At 38.6% G+C, this 16,888-nt stretch overlaps 1 protein-coding gene across 1 annotated transcript in view; it reads right to left on the bottom strand.

The window, feature by feature from the left end:
- The window catches only part of LOC135464358 (low-density lipoprotein receptor-related protein 2-like), a 148,417-nt gene that overhangs the window by 56,732 nt on the left and 74,797 nt on the right, over positions 1-16,888 (bottom strand). The window contains exons 37-49 of the mRNA XM_064741783.1: positions 16,150-16,275; positions 14,919-15,035; positions 13,484-13,657; positions 12,599-12,734; positions 12,286-12,457; positions 11,014-11,127; positions 9,054-9,162; positions 8,193-8,318; positions 6,342-6,578; positions 3,055-3,229; positions 1,880-2,038; positions 1,023-1,144; positions 510-620 (exon numbers count right to left, since the gene is read on the bottom strand). Of these exons, the coding sequence (XP_064597853.1) occupies positions 510-620; positions 1,023-1,144; positions 1,880-2,038; positions 3,055-3,229; positions 6,342-6,578; positions 8,193-8,318; positions 9,054-9,162; positions 11,014-11,127; positions 12,286-12,457; positions 12,599-12,734; positions 13,484-13,657; positions 14,919-15,035; positions 16,150-16,275 (1,878 nt within the window). The remainder of the gene's footprint in view (positions 1-509; positions 621-1,022; positions 1,145-1,879; positions 2,039-3,054; positions 3,230-6,341; positions 6,579-8,192; positions 8,319-9,053; positions 9,163-11,013; positions 11,128-12,285; positions 12,458-12,598; positions 12,735-13,483; positions 13,658-14,918; positions 15,036-16,149; positions 16,276-16,888) is intronic.

The raw sequence follows: 16,888 nt of genomic DNA, 5'->3' as shown, positions 1-16,888 counted from the left end.
TCTCTTACAGTCTGGACCTCGCCTTCTCTCTCATTCTGTGGCTTGGGAATACAAAGAAACATTAAATATTTCCCCAGGGCTCTGTCCGCTTTCCTCCCACCCTAATGCTGACCACCCTAATTCCTCAACCTTTTCACATACATGTATAAACTTTCAGTGCAATTTATGCACATTTTTAATCTGACTTTGGAGACAAAATTACATTGCCTGCATTGGCCAGTATTAGATATTCAATAAAAGTATAATTTTATCCGTCAACACAGAATAATGCCTTCAGAATATGCTGGCACATTTGCAAAAAGACTGGAGATTTACAGTAAGTGAAATATTCTTGAGTACAGCCACATGAAACATCAATCAAATAAATAAATAAATACATATTATTTAAAATATACTTAACAGCAGACAACATATTAACTTAAGACATCGCAGAAGAGTTCCGTTGGAATCGTGATCGTTGTTTTACTCTAACTATAGAGCACATCGCCATGGAGACTGGTATCACTCACACTGCTGTCTCTCTCCCGTATAAATCTGAATTCCCATTGGTCGATACGGCAGCCTGGAAGCCATGACAAACAGGTTTGCACCTGTGTGTTTCTCGGCACGGTACACACCACCTGTCAGCAAACAGATTGATTGGTTGACTGATTAATTAATAAACTGATAGATTAACTAAAATAAATCAAATCAATTTTTGGATGGTTTGTTTCAAGAAAAAAAAAACATTGATGCAGAACTGTAACGGTCAAGTTACATGTAATTTGTTCCCAGATTATTTCCATTATCAATAAAATTCGGGGGTAACATGGTATAATTTACAAAAGGTTTCCATTGTTAAGAAAATATATGCAATATTAAGGCTTCAAGTTTCAGTATTTTGCATTAATTTTATTTTCCATGGAACATCAGCCTTTTTTTATAATAATGCCGACTGAATGGACTACTTTGTCTAACTAAAGCTGACCATTATTATGATCATAAAATCTAGTTAACCAATGAATGAGGTTTTGACAACATACGCAGCCTCCAGTCGGTCCAGTAAATGTGATGACCAAAGACGGTGATGGCGTAGGGATGGACAGCTGTCTCCACTATCACTTCACGATAGCTTCCATCACGATCTGACCGCTCAATACGATCTCTGAGAAAAAAAATCAACTAGTTGACTGCCTGACTGACATGTGTACTCCAATACCCTTATCTCCAAAAACCGCAGTCTCAAAGGTTACAGTCATGATTCCTTGTTTCTAAAGTTTTACCCGTGTAAAATCAGATTTAGGGTTTTTATGGATGAACTGCATTTTCCTTCATGACAAGTCATGTTTTGAACAGTACTGTTATTGTTATCTGGTTATTGATCATCTATTTGGATAATTTTGCAGACTGCTTCGTTGGCGTCTGCCTTGAAGTCAAATCCAAAAACTATAAAAACAGTACTTGTTGCTACCTCGCTTGGCACTTGCATTAAGAGGTTAGAGCAAGGAAAACAGGACTGGTTTGCTCGGTGTCAGTATAATGTGACAGGGTCAGGTGTCATGTCTGGTGTCTTCGGCGTGATACTTGTTTACTGAGTCAGAATTTTCTGGGGCTGATCAGGTTGGGGTGTTATGTTTGTGGACATAAGCTTTGAGTTACAGTGAGGCAGCACTTGTCTGCTGCAGAAATGTATGTATATATATATATATACGCTTGGATCATCATATGACCATGAGGGGTCATTAGGTGTGTGTACATATGCTATGTCTTCTTGTGGCAGGGCAAATCTAATGCCACAATGGTGAGTGACTCCAGGTCATTGTGCTGTGCTAGCTTGCTGAACACAAGGCAACGGAAGCCCCCTTTAGGTATATAACACAGACGTCACAAATCAACATACTTCTGTGCGTCTGCCCAGTACAGCTTGTCTGTGTCGTAATCAAGTGTGAGGCCATTAGGCCAGCCAAGGTCCTCTCCCACGATTGTCTCTCGTAGGTTTCCTGCCATCGTGGAACGCTGGATTCTTGGCGTGGCTCCCCACTCTGACCAGTACAGGTGCCTGTGAAAAAATACCAAATATGCAAAACTGTGAGAAATGACACTTGTCAAAAAACAGGATTAAAATGAATGCAAGTGAGAACACAATAATATTTTACATACAGGTTTTTTTTTGTTCTTTTTTTTTGTCTTGACTATTATCATTTCTGTGAAGAGTGAACTCCTATACCTTTGTCATTTTATTCACATAATTTCAGGCTAAGTAACTGGGTAATTTCATCACTTTTCTACCTATCTTTCACGGCACATTTTCCTGGGGATTTCTCAGCATGAAGAAAAAAAAGTTTCCATAGATTTGTTGCTTAATTAAGAATCAAAAGCCATACCCGTGTAGATATAAAGGTCTTAATGGCACTTAACACCAGTCAATGCTAGCTGAACATTGCCCACCACATACAAGTGCGTCAAAACGACGTACTCTCCAGTTCTTTTCTCTGTTGCGTCACAGTTGCCATATAGTTGCATTCATAAGCAATCACGTAATTCACATGCAATGAAGCTTACCAAACATCAGAGAATAATGCTGTGTGTTGACAAAGCTTAAACAAACTTGTGTAGGCAGGACATTTTTTTACATTCTATTAGCCACATTTCTGTACTTCAGCCTACTCAGTATGGTCCCTAAAGTTCAACCTTACAGTAGAAGCTGCCTGTTTATTTAGATTCCATTCACCGTGAAAAAAAAAATTAATCTAAAAAAAAAAAAACATATTTACAATCAGCTTGATGTGGCACAGATGATGCCCGCTTCATTTAAGATGGTGCTTTCTCCGAAATTTGTGTATTTAATGTACGGTCTATAAACAGACTTCAATTCGCTACAAAAAATGTATGACTTGATAAACTTTAATAGTATATGAATAATAAACTTAGAATAAAGCCCTAACAAAGACGCTGTAATTCACTGGTTACGTGTGACCATTTGTGAATCCTCACACCGTCTGAGTTTACTCTCCATGCTGTAAGCCTTTTATTATATTAGCATAAACTTCAGTACAAGATTTCTCTGGGCCTCACCCTCTGCAGGGGTCCACCAGAATGGCCCTGGGGCGGTCAGCCACACCCAGAGTCACCACATGAGTACGGTCCAATCCCACAGAGAAGATACGGTTAAGTTTCCCGTCTGTCCAGTACAGTTTTTTTCCCACCCAGTCCACAGAGACTCCTTCAGGAGATCCCAATGTCACAGAGCCTGAAACAACAACAACCAGCTGTATGTATAAAACCGAGGTATTATGTCATATGTGCATGGCTTCCAATCAATATTAAAGGAAATGCTTTATTAGAGACTTTCAATGACTTAAAAGCAAAAGTCAATATACGTGTAGCTATAAAACCTGAAAAGGTCAGGTGTATTGTATTCTATATGCACGTTTTACCCATCACAGAAGGAAAAAGTTTTTCAAGGTGTCTGAAGGACTGAAGTCCAAGGTTTTATTGTAACACTGTAACAATCAAACATATCACGGAAAACTCCAGAATTAAGTCTGTTAAATGAAGTAAAAATGCAAACATTGATTTTTTTTAAATACAAACACACTGACACACCAAACCACACACACACACTATTAAAACCACACAAACCCCAAACACAATGATACACCACACGCACTGAAACACCGAACACACTGACACACCAAACACAATGACATGCCAAACACACTGACACACCAAACACACTGACATGCCAAACACACTGAAACACCAAACACACTGACACACCAAACACACTGACATGCCAAACACACCAAACACACTGACACAAGTCTTGCCGTGTGTCAAACATGTGGGTGATGTGGTACGCAACATCTTGTACGGCACCGTGTCTTGTTGCATGAGGTACATGTGGGTGATGTGGTACACAAGGTCTTGTATGGCACCGTGTCTTGTTGCATGAAGTACATGTGGCACCATGTCTTGATGCGTGGCGTAAATGTGGGTGATGTGGTACATGACGTCTTGTCTTGTACGGCACCGTGTCTTGTTGAATGACTTACATGTGGGTGATGTGGTACATGACGTCTTGACTTGTATGGCACAGTGTCTTGTTGTGTGCTGTACATGTGGGTGATGTGGTACACAACATCTTGTACGGCACCGTGTCTTGTTGCATGACGTACATGTGGGTGATGTGGTACATGACGTCTTGTATGGCACCATGTCTTGATCCGTGACGTAAATGTGGGTGATGTGGTACATGACGTCTTGTCTTGTACGGCACCGTGTCTTGTATGATGTACATGTGGGTGATGTGGTACATGACATCTTGTATGGCACCATGTCTTGATGCGTGATGTAAATGTGGGTGATGTGGTACACGACATCTTGTCTTGTACGGCACCGTGTCTTGTTGTGTGGCGTGTGACGTACATGTGGGTGATGTGGTACATGACGTCTTGACTTGTATGGCACCGTGTCTTGTTGTGTGATGTACATGCGGGTGATGTGGTACATGACGTCTTGTCTTGTATGGCACAGTGTCTTGTTGTGTGCTGTACATGTGGGTGATGTGGTACATGACATCTTGTCTTGTACGGCACCGTGTCTTGTTGTGTGCTGTACATGTGGGTGATGTGGCACATGACGTCTTGTCTTGTATGGCACCGTGTCTTGTTGTGTGATGTAAATGTGGGTGATGTGGTACATGATGTCTTGTATGGCAGTGTGTCTTGTTGAATGACTTACATGTGGGTGATGTGGTACATGAGGTCTTGTATGGCATCGTGTCTTGTTGTATGACGTACATGTGGGTGATGTGGTACATGACGTCTTGTAGGGCAGCGTGTCTTGTTGTATGACTTACATGTGGGTGATGTGGTACATGACGTCTTGTATGGCAGCGTGTCTTGTTGAATGACTTACATGTGGGTGATGTGGTACATGAGGTCTTGTATGGCATCGTGTCTTGTTGTATGACGTACATGTGGGTGATGTGGTACACGACGTCTTGACTTGTACGGCACCGTGTCTTGTTGTGTGATGTACATGTGGGTGATGTGGTACACGACATCTTGACTTGTACGGCACCGTGTCTTGTTGTGTGATGTACATGTGGGTGATGTGGTACATGACGTCTTGTCTTGTATGGCACAGTGTCTTGTTGTGTGACGTGTGACGTACATGTGGGTGATGTGGTACATGACGTCTTGTCTTGTACGACACCATGTCTTGTTGTATGACGTACATGTGGGTGATGTGGTACATGACGTCTTGTATGGCAGTGTGTCTTGTTGAATGACTTACATGTGGGTGATGTGGTACATGAGGTCTTGTATGGCATCGTGTCTTGTTGTATGACGTACATGTGGGTGATGTGGTACATGACGTCTTGTAGGGCAGCGTGTCTTGTTGTATGACTTACATGTGGGTGATGTGGTACATGACGTCTTGTATGGCAGCGTGTCTTGTTGAATGACTTACATGTGGGTGATGTGGTACATGAGGTCTTGTATGGCATCGTGTCTTGTGTAACGTACATGTGGGTGATGTGGTACATGAGGTCTTGTATGGCATCGTGTCTTGTGTAACGTACATGTGGGTGATGTGGTACATGATGTCTTGTATGGCACCATGTCTTGTTGTGTGATGTACATGTGGGTGATGTGGTACATGACGTCTTGTCTTGTATGGCACAGTGTCTTGTTGTGTGACGTGTGACTTACATGTGGGTGATGTGGTACATGAGGTCTTGTATGGCATCGTGTCTTGTTGTATGACGTACATGTGGGTGATGTGGTACATGAGGTCTTGTACGGCACCGTGTCTTGTTGTATGACGTACATGTGGGTGATGTGGTACATGAGGTCTTGTATGGCATCGTGTCTTGTTGTATGACGTACATGTGGGTGATGTGGTACATGAGGTCTTGTATGGCATCGTGTCTTGTTGTATGACGTACATGTGGGTGATGTGGTACATGAGGTCTTGTACGGCACCGTGTCTTGTTGTATGACGTACATGTGGGTGATGTGGTACATGAGGTCTTGTATGGCATCGTGTCTTGTGTAACGTACATGTGGGTGATGTGGTACATGCACATGACGTCTTGTATGGCACCGTATCTTGTATGACGTACATGTGGGTGATGTGGTACACAACATCTTGTATGGCAACGTGTCTTGTTGCATGATGAAGGCACGTTCAAGTTGACACGTTATAAAGTCATCACATTGAGCTTGGACTGAAACGTCATCAAACAACATGTTTCTTTTTTTGCAACATTCTATCAGAAGGAAATCCCGAGATTTCCCTTATATATAAAAAGAAAATAGACAAAAAAACACAACCTCAAAAAGCCCTCTCACCAGTGATATTTGTGTTCACGAGGAAATCCTGAACCTCTGTGGACCCGTGTCTGACACGACTGACTTTCCTCCCCTTGACCTCCGTGAAGTAGATGTATCCGTCCACGTAGTCAAAATCCAAACCAACAGACCCGTTAAGACCTGTAACCCTGGGGATAGGGACACCCGGAGTGGCGGGGTCCAGATGGAGGCTTCGGATATCTTTTTCTGTGGCAAATACCAGGTATTCCCTCACATCTGAGGAAGACAAAAAGATATAAAATGCATGTTATTCTCTGGAAAAGTAACTTCTTCTTGCAAAACTTATGGCAAAGTGTCAAGTTGGTTATCATTTCCACCTTTCGCATGAAAAATATTTATGGTGTTCAACCTTTTCAGTGCAATATTCTATTTTATTTTTTATATTTTGACAATATCATGATTTTGTGCATTTGAAGAAGTTTAAGCAACGTTTCTAGCTGTAGGCCTTCACAGATAAGTGTATATAGCATGACGTCTCGTATGATGTATCGTGCTGCGTGAGCTAGGAACGCTAAAGTCGACTGAACCTGTATTATGACATCTTCCTGCTGAATTCGGGTTGGAAAGTCCTAAAACAACATGTTTCTTTTCAGACATCATGATGTCTGGGTGAAATATCACTTTTATCACCGAAGGATAAATCCTGACATTTCGCCTTTATGTAAATAAAAAAAATATTGTCAAAAGTATTTTCACCAGTCTTAAAATAATACACATGTGCATGTAAACATGAATTTCAAATAAACTTAACATGTGTAAAGGTTCTGATAGATTATAAATGATTAAACTAATTGCTTCTGACACATCGATCTCAGTTTCTGTAAGCTAAATTGACAAACAGCCTTGAGACCATCGCTTTATTTTTTTGGCACTTTTTGATTGATATGGAAAGATGTTCACATGTAAATTAAAAAGACGCATATGTTCCAGTGAAAGTTGTTCATTTGCATGCGAAGCCAGGATTGAATGAACCCTTCATGTGTCCTGGACACTGAAACGCACACATAAACCACCTACATCTGGCAATATACTGAAGAACTTTCTCACATGATATGCAAAAGTGCAGAGCATATTGGTGGAAGATGAATATAAGACTGTATACACAGTGACACAGCATATTGGTGGAAGATGAATATAAGACTGTATACACAGCGACACAGCATATTGGTGGAAGATGAATATAAGACTGTATACACAGCGACACAGCATATTGGTGGAAGATGAATATAAGACTGTATACACAGCAACACAGCACACTGGTGGAAGATGAATATAAGACTGTATACACAGCGAAACAGCATATTGGTGGAAGATGAATATAAGACTGTATACACAGCGACAGAGCACATTGGTGGAAGATGAATATAAGACTGTATACACAGCAACACAGCATATTGGTGGAAGATGAATATAAGACTGTATACACAGCCACACAGCACATTGGTGGAAGATGAATATAAGACTGTATACACAGCAATACAGCATATTGGTGGAAGATGAATATAAGACTGTATACACAGCGACAGAGCACATTGGTGAAAGGTGAATATAAGACTGTATACACAGCGACACAGCACATTGGTGGAAGATGAATATAAGACTGTATACACAGCGACACAGGATATTGGTGGAAGATGAATATCAGAGTGTATACACAGCGACACACATGCAAGCACTGTCAACTGCTTATTGTTGTGAAACCACATGTAACGAAAGCAGAGGGGAAATTACAAATTCCATGTCCAAGGCCGGGTTTGAACTTGCATCTGGTACATGTAGATGACCTTTCACTTCAGCATTGTTACACAGGTCTATAAACACTGTACAAACCTCCGCAGGTACGTTTGTCCGTCTGCAGGGATCCTGTGGCGCAGGCACATGTCGGGTGTGTGGCGTTGGGCAGCACAAAACACAGCTGATCACACCCACCATTGTTAGCAGAACAGGGGTTTGTGTCTGAAATTGATGGCAGAATAATGAGAATTAGACATTAGACACTAAAATTTTAAAAGATGAATAACCTTGCTTTCAATGACCAGTGGAAATTAGCACTCTTTTTGTACTTGACTTATGTGACTTAGGCACAATATGTTTACAGCCAGACTTCCCTTGTCACACCAGAACATCCATGCAGAAATGCTCGATTAGTTTGGTCAATTTTCAATACCAGAACTATATTTCAGCTCATTGTAACACTAGCTACATACAAACAAAAACTCTGACATACGACTTGAACTTGTTTGAACTCTGAAATTTGGCTTCAGCCATTTTCAGCTCATGCTGGCTTCCTCTCCGGGCATACATAGGAAAGCCTGTCTACTCCCACCACAATGCTGGCCTTAAATTTGAATTCAGCCATTTTCGAATTCTCCACCTCACGACAACATGCTTTAATAAATGCCATAATCACAAGGGAGCTAATTCAATGTATTTTTTTATATATTTCATACACAATGTACATGCACATGACAGAGGTCAAATGTATGGATATCAGAAACCAGCCAACATTCCTGTATTATATTTGGTCAGTATGTTTACTGCATACACATGAATACAGATTTCATATACATGTGCCCTGAAATCAGGAGACACGGGATCAACCCCGGGTCGGGGCACACCAAAGTTACCATAAGGATGATAATATATATTATCTCCTCCTGTCATATATTACAATAACCGCTAGGAACTTACGGGCTGGTTGGACAGAGGTGTCAAACAAGGCAATGGACGTCAGACTGGTCATATGTGACTTGATCACTGTAGGGGGGATGGAACTCGGATCTTTGCTCGTCATCAAAATCTGAAATCGTGATAAGATTAGTCTCACTTAAGTATACTAATAGTTTGGTTTCAGGGCCAATCATTCTACCATTCACGCTGCCTATAGTCTTTACGAAAAACCAGTAAATGCGAAAGAGAATAAACAGTACAGTGCCGTAACATTCTTGGACCTGCCAAAGGCATTTGACATTGTAAACCATGATATCCTTCTTCTTAAACTTTCTCATTATGGTATTCGCAACTGTCCAAATAAATACTTTAAAAACTATCTGTCTGACAGACAACAATATGTAAAGTTTAATAACGTCCAATCTAACCCAGCTACCATCACTTGTTCTTGGCTTGACTTTATTTCTATTCAACATTAATGACATCATTAGGGCATAAAACCTCCTGGAGCTTACTCTATTTGCAGATGACACACGTTGCATTTACTCCAACAACGATGCAACTCAAGTGATTTCTGTTATAAATGTCGAGTTTATAAAATTTACATGCAGCTTCTGGCCGACCGGTTATCTCTGAATATCTCCAATACCAAATATATGTCAATAAAACCCAATAACAAGAAAATAACTGCAATTCCCAGTTTGGTTATCTCTGGTAACGAAATTGAAAAAGTTGATTAATTCAACTTTCTTGGTGTATTTTTCCATAAGAAACTGACCTGAACTGTTCATATAAGCTACTTATGTTCCAAACTGTCAAGAAATACAGGCCTTATATCACACATTAAACACTCTGTAAATAAAAAAGACCCTCCTAATCATTTATTACTCACCTATTTATCCATATCTACTATACGGTAATAAATTATGGGGAAACACATATCAGACACATCTCAAGCCCTTGTACATAGTTCAAAAAAGGGCCAATTACTATATCAGACCACCTTTGCCATACCCAATTGGCTTTTTGCCAGCTGAAAAACTTACCCCTTTCCAAACTATCTCTATTTTCTACTCTGTTACAAAGTCATATTTAGTTTTATTCCACAGACACTATTACTGTAAGTTTAAAGCCCTGTTTAATCAAACAAGAAATTTTACATCCGTTTCACAAGCAAGATAGAGATCTAGCCTTCCATAAACCATTATATAATACAAATCTATCATATTACTTATTCAGAACTTCTGGTCCTAGGGAATGGAACAAGCTTCCATTAACACTAAGATCAGTCTCTTCTAAATCGCACTTTCAAATCTAACATTACACAGCTAAGACATAGTTGAGGTAAAATAAATTCATGTAAATTCAGAAAGAAAAACAATTATTTAGACACAAACTAAAATGTCAGCCTCACCCCTTCAATACTGTTATTACTCATACATGGGATAAAACAAGCTCAACCTGAGCTTCACTCCCACCATGTATTATATCTATCTAGACTTTATTGTTATCACGTTGTCTCTATATTTTTTTGATGTCCTAAAATCCAATGTATATATTTTATTATTGCATAGCTAATAAAAAAAATCAAATATCAAATCAAATCATATTTGTATATTATGTGGGAAAGTCCTTCAGTAACTTGCCAAAGGTCTGTGGTTTACATCGGGCATTCCTGTTTTCCCCACTCACTATACTGACAGCCATTCATTAAGTGAAAAATTTTTGGGTATGGCATTAAAACTATCAATTAAATAAATAAATTTAGCAAAAGACAGCATAAAATGATGTCACTGTCAACACACACACACCTAATATATCTTTGCATTTTCAAACCAAAGTTTTCTTGAACAGAATTAAATTCATTCATAGACATGCATTAGAAGTCAAAAGTGGGTGGTATGGACCACTTTGAGAGTAAGTTTCTTTTTTTCTTTTCATTTCCTTTGTTTTTTATAATGAAAGGTATAATAAGACCTACCTGTTGAAGATTTTTATCAATCCAATACATATTTTGTCCAAATATAGCCACTCCGGTAAGAGCTGGATAGTTGCTGCGGATGTACTGGCGATTTCCTCCACTGAAAGACACCCGCTGTGGTTGGTGGATAAAAGAGCAAGGACTGTAACAACTGATTTGACTGGTTCGAAGTACAAAGTACTGTAATTCTTCGACATTTTCACATGTTTTTAAGGTGTTCATTCAATCATATTCTGAAGGCATCATTCTTTGCAGACTGACAAAATTATACTTTCTGTGAAATTGGTCAATCCAACCAATGTAGGTTTTGTCTCAAATATGAATATTAAAAAAGTGCAATCACATTATGCAAAAAGGCTGAGGAATTAGGGTAAGCTATAATCAGTTTAAAATGATTCCAGATTCTCATTCGTTCTTTACCTACATCATTCAAAATAATTGTTCGTCTTGGCCAAATTATTGCCTGTTTTACTGCTTGGGCAAGAAGAAAGAAAATGCAATATTAGGAAGATACTGATAGGATAAACATATCACATTTGAGAAAAAAGATACTTATGTGGGAAGAAAATTATATATCTCTCTCATTATAACACACTTCTTTACAACATAATCAAAACTGAGTCCACTAGATGTTTCACAAAGTTGTTTATATGTATGTATGTATGTATGTATGTATGTATATGTATACATATATATATATGTATATATATATATATTTCCACATAATTTCGACTACTGTTTCGACCATCAGTCGTATCATCGTTGATTTTATTATTGAATATGAATATTAAAATTCCCTGATGAAACCACTCATTGTCAAAAATGTAGTCGGAATCATCTGGAAAGTTGAGAAGCTGTCTTTCCTCTTTATTATTTTATATGCTATTTTCAAAAGTTTCAGCAAAGAAAACCTAGATTTTGTACTCAAAAGTTTGCTTATCACCATATCATCTGGATCTGGTTTCCAATTAAATTCCACTACTAAAATTTAGAAGACTTAGGGTATATCTGTTACCATATCGTATATGTGTGTCCACAAACTTCATGTAATGCCCCTCACTTACAACATGGTAGACAGATCTGACCCAACAACACCATGGCAATAAAGGAGAGGTGTGTTTCTGGAACAAAACTGTTATCGAGACAAGAAACAAGTTATGTTGGGATCAACAAAAAAAAATATTTATCAGATTTTGGAACAATAAAAAAAAAAAGTTACTGTGAGCAGAAACAAATCACACTTCATGACAAATAAAACATTTGACTACTGACCTGTATGGCATCGATTGTCCAGTCTGTCCAGTACACACTGTGGGTCACTATGTCCACCGTGAGACTAACCGGATGGTTTATACCATTTCTCACAATCACAGTTCGGTTTGATCCATCCAAGTTAGCCCGTTCTATGGAGGGTTGCTGACCAATGCCAGTCCAGTACAGGAAGCTGAGAACCAATTAAAAATGGTTTTCCATGGAAATTTTTATGTTAACAATAAATATATCTAAAATATTTACGTAAATATCAAAAAAGTCAGGATTATACTGACGAGTTCATTTGGAGTTGGGGGAACAAGTCAAAACTCACCGTTTGATTGGATTAACAGCAATAGCGTGCAGCCTCATTTCCGACTCCTCAGCAATGACCAATCGGTGATCAGTTTCTAGTCGTAACACCTCCACAAACATCCCCATGCCACGGCCATTGATGAAGTACAGATTCCCTGCAAAAAACCAACAAAAGGTATTTATTTCAGGTTGGACTGGTAAACAGAACTGTTGCAACCTGAATGCAATGATGTCTTGGCAAAAGGATTCGTGCATGTATGATTAGCTCACTTTCACCTGTCCTGTCCCTGACATTCAATACTGTGACACGGCACATGATTGGTTCAACATTGAAGTCCACTTGATTGGTCAATTTACCGACAGTCTGTTGCCACTGGGCACCCACTTCATGTATCTATAGGTAGTTTGCGAAAAGTTTCACATCCAGGAGAAAGCAAATAGGAAAACTCAACCAGATGTTTTAAATGCATTTGGCCGGCCTCAAGGAGTCATAAAAATCCAGACAAAAAAAGTGCACAGATTCAGGACGAACGCCAAAAATATTTTGGAAAAGATTTTTACCTCACAAATCATCACTCTTGACAATTAAGCAGTCTTAGAAGAACAGGTTTGGACAGAGACAAAAACTCGCCTCAATCACTATGGAGTAGCTTGTACACGTAGGTCACAACTGTTCAGTCACCCGAGCGTTGCTCGGCAGTGATGACCATGAATGACGAATGATTACAGTAAATATTCCTCTACCAAATGTGTTTTGAGGTTTGTTCAGAAGGTGGAATGATACTCTGTATATGTAAATAGAGAAACAAAGTTTCAGAAATCAAAAATAATATTTACAAACGTTTATTATTTACCTCTACAAATGTTTTTACATCAGAACACAGAAAATTGGTACCAAACCAACCTGCCACCCAATCTAAAGCTATCGATGAGATTCCCATATTTCCTGATGAAATGACTCGCTCCAAACCAGATCCGTCGGGTTTTATTCGCAGAATGCCATTATTCTGCACCTGAACTTCTGACCAATAAATAAATGCCGAGCCCACATCAACTTCTACATCTGCTATAATTAAACCTACAAAAAAAAAAGAAAACAATGGTAATCTTCCTGGGTGTTATTTATATAATGTTTATGTTCTAATACCGCTATAATCAATACACTGAAGAATAACAGAAGCTGTAATAAATGCATGCTTATATCTACTTACACACTTTGAGATTTATTTGAATTGGGCTTAAATCTGTACTCTTTAGGGATATTTGAGCGTTTCACCCGGGCTCAATATGCCCGGATTCCACCCACCAAAATGCATGTAAGTGAAATATTCTTGGGTATAGAGTAAAACCCCAATAAAATAAATGAATAAATAGAACAATATCAAAAAGCATTTCACTTTTGCAGCATTACTGTGGGTGGAAACGGGGCAGAGGGCGGGGGAAACACATGATCATCAGCAGATTCCTGGCAGACCTTCCCACAAATGACCAGACAGGATATTATTTTTGTTAGACAGTTTCACAATCCCATTATTCAGGATTGCCACAAATATTTCAAAACAAATCTGATATAAATTCATGACATACTTGTACATGGACTAAACAAAATAGATTAAAATGACAAAATATGAAGACTAATATTTAATCATTAGATGATGTAACCAAAATGTTTCTCCACCAGGCAGGATTTCAATGACGTAACCAAAAAGTTTCTCCACCGGGCAGGATTTCAATGATGTAACCAAAATGTTTCACCACCAGGCAGGATTAATCAAGGAATCATAAAAATTCACCACTGAACTTTCATATAATGAATATTTATCTATTTGATTGTTCATATAATGAATATTTATCCATTTGTTTGTTCATGTAATGAATATTTATCTATTTGTTTGTTCATGTAATGAATATTTATCCATTTGTTTGTTCATGTAATGAATATTTATCTATTTGTTTGTTCATGTAATGAATATTTTGTTCATGTAATGAATATTTATCCATTTGTTTGTTCATGTAATGAATATTTATCCATTTGATTGTTCATGTAATGAATATTTATCTATCTGAATGTTCATGTTACCAATATTTTATCCGTTTGATTGATTGTCATTTAACCATGTAATGAAATATCACCATTGGATAGCACTGGAATGAATGATTCTGGCTTAACGCCATTTTAGCAATATTGCAGCCATATCATGGTGAATAACAGAATTGGAAGAGGATTGTACACACATGCAGTTGTTCAGAGAAGAAAAAATTCATGACTTTTTCATAACAATTCACAACTATTCAGGTTAACTCTTACAACCCTGATTATTTTATCATTCTCAGCTCACCTGACCCCCTGATGGGTACCATGGCCTCCGGTGGGTTGACAGCCTGTTGAGGGTTGTCAGACACAGCATAGCCCTTCACAGACTGCTGCTGTCCCACAACCAGGAACCTGGAGTAGGCTGAAAGTAAAAGTGAAACTGGAGAAGCTGGAGCCAGTGTTTACATGCAACTAACATAAGGTGAATTATCCTAAACACATATCAGCATTGACAGTCAACTGTCAGATACAGTCTGCTGTTGATCCACAACCAGAAACATGGAGTAGGGTGAAAATGAAAGTGAAACTAGAAAGTGTTTGCACACAACCCAAAAAAAAATCATCCTGATGCTCAATTGTGAGATATAGTCTGCTCCTGACCCACAACCAGTGACCTGGCATAGGCTAAAGTGATAGCAAAAGCAAAAGCGAAAGTCAAACTGAAACTGAAACTGAAACTGGAGAAGCTGGAGCCAGTGTTTAAACACCACTAACAAAATGAAATTATCCTAAACAGATAACAGTTTTGATTCTCAATTGCCAGATACAGTCTCCTGTTGACCTGCAACCAGGACTATGTACCCTAAAAGTGAAAGTGAAATGGGAACCAATCTTTACATGTACAATGAAAAGAGATCCATGCAAATAATTCTAAACATAAATCAGTTCTGACAGCAGGTTATCAGATACAGCTGCTGAGTGTCAGCCAGGGATGGGAATGAGTGTCAAAATGAGAGTGAAGCTGAAACCAAAGTTTACACACACAACTAAAAGAGGCTAATTACAGTGCAGACAAATCAGTTTAAACTTGAGAAAGGAATCCATTGATGTATTACATACTACCCATCTGAGTCAGCAACTGATATAACTCCCTGTCATTCAATGTATTTCTAGCATAAATTAAGTCTGGACTTGACCACTTTTGTTAATAAGCACAGCAGATGTCCAGCTAGAGAAGATGTAGGTCAGAAAGTTAACTTTTCTGACCAAAATCAAATCCAGTCCACCATTAGGGGAAGGGTTCTGCTCACAGAAGCTTTCCTTGTTTCCTTCAGAGAGGCATAACTCCATAAAATAATGTCTGGCAAAGTTCATTTTTAGCAAGATTCCTATTCAAAAGAGCGGAGATAAACAAGTTCACCAAATCTTAAAAGTGCACATAAATGATGGGTAGGAGGCAGAACTGACAGTCAGGTGGACACATGCGCATCCTCACAATACCCCCTGACGATGAAAAACGAAACTTGCAAACTTACACGAACACGTTCCATCTGGGTTGACCTTGAACCCTGTACTGCACGCGCATGTTCTCGAGTTCGTGCCATTGGGTAAACAGAGCTGTTGACATCCTCCGTTATTACTGGAGCAGGCATTGGACTGACCTTAACACAAACAACCAAGGACAACTCTCATATTAAGACTGTTATTGTTAGGCACTATATTTCCAAATACAGAAAAATTTTCCTGACACAGTCAAAATAGCATTCTCTTCAAAGTTAAATACACTTGTACATAAATTTACTTGACTGAAGATTTAAGCTGTAATCAAGAATATTTCACTTTTCACTATATTTTCCCTACTATTTTATGTTTCACAATGGCAGTGAACAGCATTATGGTGGGAGGAAACTAGGCAGAAACCTGGGGAAAAACATGACCATCTCCAGGTTGCAGGCAAACCTTCCCACGTATAATTCACAGAAAGGAAGCCAGGAATGGACTTGAACTTGAAGAGGTCACATGGTTACCACTAGGGCATGAAGGACCCCACATGTATATAAAGATCATCACCTACGCCTCATATTTTCACCTTTCCATGACATATATATATACATGTATATGTTTATCTAGAAACACAGTAAGTACAAATATAAAAATTTGATACATATAATCACAGGTACATAATATAGCCAAACCTCTCACTTGTAAATGTTAAAAAAATTAAAAATTAAAAATAACTGTTTTATAAATTTTTATTCACTAAAACTGTTGAAA

The sequence above is a fragment of the Liolophura sinensis genome, chromosome 4 (genome assembly GCF_032854445.1).
Source record: "Liolophura sinensis isolate JHLJ2023 chromosome 4, CUHK_Ljap_v2, whole genome shotgun sequence".
Classification (NCBI taxonomy): Eukaryota; Metazoa; Mollusca; class Polyplacophora; order Chitonida; family Chitonidae; genus Liolophura; species Liolophura sinensis.
Note: the sequence above shows the minus strand (reverse complement) of the source record. Positions and strands in the feature narration are given on the sequence as shown.